Source organism: Osmia bicornis, chromosome 16 (assembly GCF_907164935.1).
Source record: "Osmia bicornis bicornis chromosome 16, iOsmBic2.1, whole genome shotgun sequence".
In the NCBI taxonomy this organism is placed as follows: Eukaryota; Metazoa; Arthropoda; class Insecta; order Hymenoptera; family Megachilidae; genus Osmia; species Osmia bicornis.
The window spans coordinates 5,615,953-5,626,111 of record NC_060231.1 but is presented as its reverse complement, the minus strand read 5'-3'; the positions used below and the strand labels follow the sequence as shown (position 1 = coordinate 5,626,111).

Here is a 10,159-nt window from a genome sequence, read left to right as displayed (position 1 = left end):
TGGCGACAAGTTAATGACAAATGTTACCGACAGTTGGCGCTGAAATCGAATTAGTGATTTAACCTGCCATCTGTTTCGAAATATACGAACGAACATTTTGTTGCCAACTTCAAGTGAAGTCAATGTAGTTATATTCGTCTTTTTTTACTCGATTGTAAAAAAGGGAAATAACAATAAAAAATTGACTTTACATCGATTGTGGTATGACATGTTTTTTAACGAATCAATTCAGTTTCGTTTGTTTCGTTCGATGACCTTGTAAATGTCAGTTTTATGTTAATAGCTGAATCGAAGTTAACTGATATTTAAATAATTATTGATACAGACGTCACTGAGAAAGTTGGTAGTATTTGTTACGACTGTATATACGATATGAAAATTCCACAATTGCTATTGCTTAGGTTATTGATTTCTAAGTATACACAACATATGTTTTAAAAGAGAAACAATATCTTTATGAGAAATGTATGACAGTTATTAAATAGGAGATATCTTGTGCGTCGTTACCACAATCCAAAAACATTTGCAATACAATAATTACAGATATTGTCATCTAGCAATATAATGCTGTATGTGATACATTTCTCCTTAATATAATTGACTTTTGTGTCTAGAAATGGCAGATGCAGATTCACAATTGAAGCGGCTCTTATTGCCAGCAGAAGAGAGTCTATTTGATCAATTATTAAGATTTGGTCTATATATTGGTGCAGTATTTCAAATTATATGTCTATTGGCCATAGTGGTTTATCAAGCTGGCCCTTCTGATAATGTGGCTGCTTTAAAGGTTCTTATGTAGATCATTAAATTTTCTGATTATTGAGAGCTTATAGTCATGTTATGAATTAATTACAGGATGACCCAAGCGATGTAGAGTGCTCAGAAAATAGTCCTCAGGTTACTCCAAGAAGACCACATAGACCAAGAAAGCAAGAAAAGAAAAAAAGACGTTGAATTATTTTATACAATTTAATATAAGTTAATAGTCTAATTACTATTTTTATCTTAATAAATAATGGTAGAATATTGTAAAATATTCTGTGAAAGATAATTCATTTTATAGAATTAATTAAACATATTGTTCTTCAGTTTAAACATTATTAATATTTAATAATAGGAATGTGTTAAATTGTCTGTAGAAATATCTTCTTGGTTCAAATAAAAATGAAACTGTAATTTGTGCCTCGAGAATGGGTGCTATCTACTCTATTCGATTCTACTTTTTAGAAATAAGTCAAAGTCAGCAGGAGACCGAAAAATTATTGAAATACTTGATAAATTATTTTAAAAATTCGACCCTTTCGCCATCTATACAAAGCAGTTGAAACGGAACACTGGCACCATCTATCGGTAAGCCACCGAAATCGCTTAATGATTAATTTCACGGGTTTCCCGACAGAGGGCGCTAGAATTGAATTTTAAAAATTTCATTTATAGCGCTCTTTTTAAAATACAAGTTTGTGACACAATTATTTTAATAATTTTTTACTCTTGTGCTGATTTCGATTGATTTCCAAAAAAATAGAATCAAAGAGAGTCAGAATTTTGTCTTTTCCGTTGTCAAGACGAGGTGTAATAAAAGGGGAACTGGTCTGTTTGGATCTGTATAATCACTGTATAGAAAGTGAAGATAAAATGTTTCACGTGTAGCGATCCATGTTAATATGTCAATACTTCTTAATTTTATATGTTTGTAATATATTATGATAGCAACGATAGTAATTAGTAATAATCGTTATAACGATGACGATAACGTTTATTACGATGTTGCACCCTAAGTGGCAATGGTGGAGCAAGAACTCGTAATTATTTTCAGTCTCAAATGCCTAACATAAAATGTGACTAGACTTTCAAGATTATATATCATTTAACTAATTAAATAACGAAATTAACATGTTACATTCAATGGGAACATTATCGCCGCAAGATATACTGTCCGAGGTTAGAAAATTCATTTCAGGTGCTGTTAGACCAACTCATAGTACAAGTACCCTTGATGTAACTCGAACAGCATTATCGTTACTTCGAAATGTACCTGCCGCAAGAGATGCGGTGCTTGAATATTTTTGCAACGTGTTTTTCGTTGCGGTAACGAAACATGTTCGTCAAATTGAAGTAAGCTCAATAAAGCACATAACCTAACTTATTTAAATATATTGATGAATTGTACGTTAAATTTTTAGACGAACCAAAATCTTACAATATGCGAGGAGACTATCATAGCAGAAATTCATACAGTTTTAAGTAGCTTCATTAATGGAAATCCGGAAGCATGGGCACCAATTATATCAGCATGGTCGTTGGAACTACTGGGTACGCAGTTTCTATCATTCCTCAAATCAGTTTCTTATAACATGTGATAATTGTATTACAGGTAAACTCTCTTCGGATTATGCAAAACGTGGCAATTTACCTATCAATGCTGGAATCAATGATTTTCTTCAACAGTGGATGTCTTGTCGTGCTACCCGGACACTGATCGATATTACTGCTCAATGCCTTCAGTGTCTTATGCACTCGGACACAGAGTCTTGCATAAAAGCATTATTAGATACCAGCGTATTGCACAGCCCTCATTTCGACTGGGTAGTTGCTCACGTCGGAAGTTGTTTTCCAAACACAGTTATCACCAGAGTATTATCATGCGGTCTAAAAGATTTTTTTACAATGGATCATAAGCACACCATTAAAAACCCTAAATTAAATTCAGTCGTTGGAATTTTGGGGCATTTAGCTGGCAGCCACTTTCAAGATATCAGAACAGCACTGTTGGATCTTTTCAAAGTAAAATTAAGCTCCATCGATGCCCGTTATAGTACTTGAAAAAAGTTCAAATTAATATTAATATTAATTAAAATTTCAGTGGAGTTTAGAAGAAGATATGAATGTGGATGAAGATACCAAGAAGCAGAAACTAGCCACTGTTCCATTTCTTCTGAATTTAGCATCCCTCTCGCAGACTCTTTTAAAAGCAATAACCAGCGATGTTCTACAAACCTGTAAGCAAACAAATTTTATAACGTTAGTATAGATTATAATTCCATCTTCTTGTTACAGTGAAACCAGACATAATTCCTCAATTAGCATTATTTGCATCAGATTGGTGCAAGTACTTCGATAATCAGCCGGAAGCTCTTATAGACTTAACTGTTCACCTGATATTAGAATGCGAACAGGGTGCATCTCAAATAATAAATATCTTGTTAGATACTACTTTAAATACAAGCAACGTTGGGTATCACAGCGTGAATGCCGCTCAAAGTGTGAAGAATGTGTGTTCTGAAATCCTAGAATTGGTACTGCAAGAAATTGATTTGCTCTTAAGAACACATGGACCACAGTCTGCAAATATCGCTTTATTAAATTCTATAAAGCAAGAATTGCCAGTAATATTACCATTACTTCTGAATCCAAATCCTTTACGAGTCCAAACAGCTGTAAGATTGTTGTGCTTCCTTGGAAGTCAAAATTCTAATACATTGATATCAGCTGCCTCGTACGTGTTAGTCAAAGCAGCAACGACTTTCCATCTGGCCGCATTAATACGTCTTATTTCCAATAATATCGTACTTTTCTCTTCGACTAAATCTGAAACAGAAAATGCATTAGCCAGTCATGGTTACTTTACACAGGTGGTAGAACAAGCCCTTAGAGAAATAAATTATAAAAGTGTTATAGAGAAACAAGAAACAAGGCAACTATTCCAGAATCTTACAATACTTCTGAAGTAAGTATATTACAGAATTTCAAAATAATATCCATGTATTAATGTAACTTATTTTCTTTACAGATGGGAGAAATCAAACAAAGCATCGATATTCAGGTCAAAAATGATTTCACAGGCTATCAAATTAAATTTGTATCAAATCTCTACTTTACTGATGAAAACAGGTGACTTTAATCTGGCAAACGATATCGCTAAATTGTTGGATTTATTCAGTATGCCCGAGAAAGATCATTTTGCACCGAATATAGAGCTTACATTAAAATTAACACGAGCCATCATTCAGTATTTCTTTTTGTGCATAACAGAAAATGGTAATAGCTGAATTAATTTTCCATTGAAAACCTTTGAAGCAAACGTTTAATAGAATATTTATCTTCCAGATATTACCAAGAAACAGCAAGGAGTAAGAATAGTTTGTCATTTACTGAAGGATTTGACTTCTTACTCGCCATGTGCCAGGGTATTGGCTTTGAGAGAATTTTTAGGGCATGGTATCAACAATGATGCTGCCAAATGTTTTGGAGCAAAGGAGAAGTTTGAACCGAAGTTCGAGGAAACGTTACTTTTACACCAAAATCATAAACAGGTGAAGCTTTTGTAGAAAAATTGTCCTTGATAAAGAATTGTACAAATTATTTTCATATTTAGGTGACAAGCACAATGTTAGCTCAGAAACATTCCTCTGTGTTCCATGCTGGTGTGATTGGCCATGGTCCCCGAAGGCCACCCCCAGAAAATACTCTTTGCAAAGATACCATCACTCTAAACAAAATATTACTAATGGATGTGATAAAGGTAAAACTTTCAGGTGATCAATCGTTGAATATTTTACAATTTATTACCTATATTTTGTAGGCATGTTGTAATAACCGGGAGTCAGAGAGGTATCCTGTAAACCTAGATGCTTTAACAATGGTCAGTTTGCTGTTGGTCGAGTTAGTCTCACCTGATGTTATGTACAATGGGTTACCTTGGCCTGATGAAGAATTCACAAAGGTATATTTAATAAAAATATAAGGTTATCCAAATTGGTTTCATTATTTCAATACAAAGTCTATTTTATGGCACTAATTATGAAAGACAAATTTGACGAGTAATTTTTCACGAGGAGGCATCAATTGCCACCAAGAGCGGGTGATTTAACACCATTAGATATTTTATATGGGATTTTTGTACTATTGATGAAATTGAATTCCAGTTCTATGAAAATGTAATGGAAAATTGGGTGAAACATTTGAAGACATTTGAATAATTAATGTCATACAGTAGACTTTGTATTAAAATAAAGAAACCATACAAAAATCACATACTTTGTGTTTTATTTCAATTTGAATAAACCTATATTTATGAAAATTTTAATGATTGTCAGGTTACCATAGAGAGAGACTTGCAAATCCGTCGAACGTTCAAAGATGTCCCATTGTTATGGACATTGTTGGAGTTGACTGCTTGGTACCGGCCGGCATTGGCCTATTGTTCGGTTTTATTAAGAGGCATTGCTGCCACCGTTATGGCTAATTGGAACACGGAAGAAGGTGTATCACTTGTAAGCGTTATGGCACTTGGCCAGTTATTACCACCCCCATTGGCAAGCATAAGAGACATTTTGCCAGTTTTGGAACCGCATCAGGTACCTTTCTACGACGAAACAGAACTTAACACTTTGACTGCCACACTGGAACCATTGAAAATTCCATTAAGTATTACTTTTGCCTTCGCAGATCTTCAAAATACTTCATTATATTTTTATCCATAATTTCAAGTATCTAATACCAGTATTTCCAATTAACCCATTAACTGCCAAATTTTTATTTAACATTTTATTTAATATAATCATATTGAAAGTGATAAAAAAAGTATATATATTCAAATCCCCATTTGGGGATCATGGTAGCAAATAGGTTAAGTAAGTCAAAGAATTCCTAATAATATGAATGATGGATTCCTATTGAAATTCAAGCGTCACCCACATATGGGTGATCAAGTGTGGCGAACAAAGTGTTAATTTACATTAAAATTGTCAATCATAATCGCATCATTTTTTCTGTACAGATAAATATTATAATGAAAGAATGCGTGTGGGCTTATATGCGTGAAAACGTTCCTTCGCCAGCCCTTTTTACCCGTAGCGAAGGAGCTAACATCGCTTGGAGAGACACAGATACCTCTGCTCCGAACGGCAGATTCACGGAAATCCTTCGTTTAGTTTTGTTATCGAATATTCATACCTTGGGCTCGCTTTATGCTACCCTGTTTTATAACGAGAACAAATAATCAATCAACGAATCGTTCTTTTGTACATATTTCTGTATATAGAGTGATAACAATTTTGTATATTGATATTAAAGAAATGTTTCAATTAAATATTTATGCGCTTATTTCTTCCCACGACGAACGCTTTTGGAATTAATTTATTTAATTACACATACGGAACGCACGTCCTCGATATTTATTAAATACTGTAAAAGTTATAAACTTTTAAATATTTCATGTATATGTATATAGATTAATATGTCTAAATTTCAGTGAAATTGTATAACAATAATCAACATTTTAGAACATATTTTAATAACAATTTTTCTAAATCTCTGCTTCAACAGAAAATAACGCAGGTCGAATCAGGAGCGAAATAAAGACAAAAATAATAAATTTTAATTTTTATAAAAACACATTTTCCTAAATACATACAAGAAACAAGTATCAGTTTACTTTGTATCATTATCAATATAGGAATGATGATATCTATGATGAGCGAACACTGTTCGAAATAGATTTTGTACGAATAACCCTAGGTGGGTGTCTCGTCCTGACGAAATGATTATACAATATGCAATGGTTCGATTTATACACGTTACGATTAATAATCGTACGTTACAAGAGTCTCTCGTACGACTCCATTATCGGTTGGAGCACTAAAACACTAGTAAAAAATGTTGAAAATATTTAATTACTTTTTTTTTTTCCTATGTACACTGCTCGTTGTATGAAAGATATATCTTATAAGTAAATCCAGTACATTCGAGCAACATTGAATGCCTGTATTTACACCCGAGCATTTAATATATTATGGTCAAGTACGAATGTCTACGCTGTGTCAACACGGTAATGTCTTGTAATGTTAATGACACAGTGTAGAATCGCTTTCAATGTTTCATATATATATGTATATATAAAAAACGATTTTGTTTTTCATGACACATAAATAAAAATTAACAGTTGCAAAAATCGCCGACGATAGTTATACAATTGATAGATGTTAATCAATTAAATATTCCATGAATGTACGACAAGCATATTTGAATAAACTTTTTCAAGAAAAAAAAAAAAAAAACTATCGCATAACACACACGCACATATATATATAACTATATATATATGTATGCATATCAATCTGTTTTCAATGAAAAACGAAGAGAATTGTTGCACTCTGATTGCATGTTGAAGACCTTCGACTACTCTGTTGAGTAATCAACAGTACTGACAGCGTCTAACAGACTTATGTTACAATAAATTATTATTCAGTTCTTCAGAATTAAAAAAAAAAAAATAAACTTCACCTTTAAAGTCAACTTGCATAGACTTAGTACGCATAGAGTTTAGAAAAGTAGCGTGCTCATGCCACCCATTTCACTCTGTTCCTTAACAAAGATCTCGAAGTACTGGTATATGATCGTTACGGCGAGTAAGATACCGGTGCCCGATCCGATTGCACCGAGGAAATCGGCTAGCACCGATAACGCACCGATACACAGTCCACCAAACGCCGCCGCGGTCGGAATGTATCTGTTCAATTCATGGATCATGGAATTGTCCCTGTGTCCTCTCATTACCATTTGTTGGTCCTTCAATTGTTTCGCGACCTGAAACATACGGGTATTAAAAAAACTGAAAGAAAATAAAAAGAAGAAAGAAACGTGAAATACTAACCGCTTTAGCTGAACTACCGGAAACCTCGATCCACATTTTCGAGAAGAACGCGCAGGAGCCAAGCATGAAAAGAATGTAAAGGACAGCGTGAATAGGATCCTGAAGGATGTGCCCGACAGATTCCGGCGGGGATAAATAGTAACACAGCCCTCCAACGGGATAAGACCGTGCTGGACCACCACCCCCGATGTCCGACCACACTCCTAACAGATTAACGATGATGTTCCCTTGAAATTTAACGGCCAACATTTGCGAGATCACGTACAAGTTCGACACCAGCGCGGACTGAAGGATAATTGGAATATTGCTGGTGTAGAATAGTTTAATAGGATAGCTGCTGTATTGACCTCTGTATTTGGCGGATTTGATCGGCAGATCAACGCGGAAGCCCTGTTAAGAAAAATGTTTTAATGAAAATTTTCTTGGAATGTTTTTCAATTCAAATGTATGCATCAAATTACCTGGAAGTAAATTACAATGGCAAATACTAAAATTGTAGCGAGTAAATTCATGAGATTGGGAAGATTCTGTCTGTAGAATGCTTCGCGTAGAGCTCGAACTTTGTCCTGTCTTGTGGCCAACAAATGAAACAGAGCAATTACTGCACCCTCGAATTCTGTGCCACGTCCTAGATACATTAACGTAAGCAATTAAATAACACAGCGTGTAATCTGGTGATCAAATTTTAGAGTATAAAATCATACCTGTGTTGACAGTGGCTGGAGAGAATGCTTTCCATACTATTGTTTCACAAATATTGGTAGCGATGAAAAGAGAGATACCGCTTCCTAATCCGTATCCTTTCTGGAGCAATTCATCCAATAATAAGACGATCAATCCAGCAACGAATAACTGAATGATAATCAACAAACAAACTCCGGCTCCAATTTCAGTTGGATCACCGTACATTCCAGTCATTACATACACAATGGCTTGGCCAACGGTGATCACCATACCGAATACTACAAAGAACAAAGAATAAATAATAATCTATAAGTGAGGTTAACCCTTTTAAGACACGTAAAGTGCCCTTACATTTTTGTGCGCCATTAAAAAGTGCTCTGTCTTTTGGGGTATCGCCAACTTCAATAATCTTTGTACCGCTTAACAATTGCATAATGAGACCGGATGTAACAATGGGAGAAATTCCCAATTCCATAAGGGTACCTCTGTTCGACGCCAGTATAACTCTGATCCAATAGAAAGGATCAGCGCTATCAGAGGACATAATACCAAACAGAGGGATCTATAAAAATAAGGTGAAATATAATTAATTAAAGAGATCGGATGTAAAATATTGAAGTTACCCAAAGTAGACCTTACCTGACAGCATACTAAGAAGATAAATAACGTAATTGCAGTCCATAATACTTTTTCTCTGAACTGAATCTGTAAAAAATATACAAATGATTAAATCATTGAAACAATGATAAAACTTTCGAGTAATTCTGAATTTAAGTGATGAACAGATGGCAAACAATAAAGGTTTCTCAAAAAGCTTAAAATAACATGAAATATGTTAGTAAAATTGTAAATATATAATATGAAAATAAAAATAGATCAGCGCAAACTTACTTTTCGTTCCGGCTTCTCTATTTCCGGTAGTATACTGCAAAACGGTTTTATTACCTCTAGAAATTTGACTGAAAAATGTTTAAAAATACATTAATTATTTCATCGGCGAAAGGGAAACATGAAAATAATGATATTAGAAATTTGATTAAAGAAACAATATGTTTTGAGAGAAAGAAAATCAAGAGGTTACGGTGATGGTTAAATCGGGGTGAGTATAACAGTAAATAAAATATTTTTGAATTACTGACAGGAAACAATGTACTTACACCCCATTTTCGATCCGAGATATAATTATTCGATGAAATTACGACAATGCGACGCTTTTCACTGACTCTGAAATTAACAATACCGTCAGGATACTGAATGAAAGCAACAATCCGAATAAACTCAGCAGCATATACCCCGACTGACTACTGGACTGTAGCGAGTCGTGGCTCCTTTCGTCGACACGTATCAATATGCCACTGTCACGTGACCTGATGATGTTGGCTGACACGAGATTGAAATTCCATCGAATGACGCTAGATGACGCTAACGACCAATCGAAAAGCGCAGGTGGAAAACGTCATTCTCTTCATTGAAAAGCATGCGTTGTCAGGGCCGGCTCTGAAATTTCGGGGCTCCGAAAAAGGGCCCCTTCACATATATGACATAAAAAAAAGTACCTAAATAAAATTTATAAAATTAACATTAAAGCTTGTATAACTCATTTAGATTTGCATTTACATCGATTAATATTCAAGTAAACATTACTCTTGCATTCTTAGTCGCAAAATCGTCTTATGGGGGCCCTAGGCGGCCGCCTAGTCTGCCTAAGCCAAGGGGCGGCCCTGTGCGTCGTTTAAAATTTGAATGCATTTTTATATACGAAATTTATTCAAGACAATATAATGGTCTCTATGAATAATAAAAGGACTTATAGCATTGATC

General features: G+C 34.5%; 3 protein-coding genes across 5 annotated transcripts; 2 read left to right on the top strand and 1 right to left on the bottom strand.

Annotated features, from left to right (window-relative positions):
- Positions 1-112: 112 nt before the first annotated feature.
- On the top strand, positions 113-1,008 carry LOC114876679 (protein anon-73B1). Of its 3 annotated transcripts, none has more exons than XM_029188435.2 (3): positions 113-201; positions 615-787; positions 856-1,008. In XM_029188435.2, the coding sequence occupies exons 2-3, from the start codon at positions 617-619 to the stop codon at positions 952-954; spliced, it is 270 nt and encodes an 89-aa protein (XP_029044268.1). In that variant the 5' UTR covers positions 113-201; positions 615-616; the 3' UTR covers positions 955-1,008. The 3 variants fall into 3 exon arrangements, with proteins under 3 accessions (XP_029044268.1, XP_029044270.1, XP_029044269.1); XM_029188437.2 differs by lacking the exon at positions 113-201 and adding an exon at positions 208-339; XM_029188436.2 differs by lacking the exon at positions 113-201 and adding an exon at positions 208-401.
- A 526-nt stretch (positions 1,009-1,534) lies between these two features.
- LOC114876648 (integrator complex subunit 5) lies at positions 1,535-7,051 on the top strand. The gene is made up of 11 exons (XM_029188380.2): positions 1,535-2,115; positions 2,184-2,313; positions 2,375-2,784; positions 2,864-2,999; positions 3,058-3,727; positions 3,791-4,038; positions 4,108-4,313; positions 4,376-4,522; positions 4,583-4,723; positions 5,097-5,357; positions 5,780-7,051. Exons 1-11 carry the CDS (start codon positions 1,894-1,896, stop codon positions 5,999-6,001), a joined length of 2,793 nt encoding a protein of 930 aa, XP_029044213.2. The 5' UTR covers positions 1,535-1,893; the 3' UTR covers positions 6,002-7,051.
- Positions 6,373-9,685, bottom strand: LOC114876651 (protein transport protein Sec61 subunit alpha). Its single transcript, XM_029188382.2, has 8 exons — positions 9,496-9,685; positions 9,230-9,297; positions 8,978-9,043; positions 8,690-8,900; positions 8,359-8,616; positions 8,116-8,282; positions 7,655-8,044; positions 6,373-7,587 (listed from the first exon to the last, which is right to left on the bottom strand). The coding sequence occupies exons 1-8, from the start codon at positions 9,500-9,502 to the stop codon at positions 7,324-7,326; spliced, it is 1,431 nt and encodes a 476-aa protein (XP_029044215.1). The 5' UTR covers positions 9,503-9,685; the 3' UTR covers positions 6,373-7,323.
- Positions 9,686-10,159: the final 474 nt, after the last annotated feature.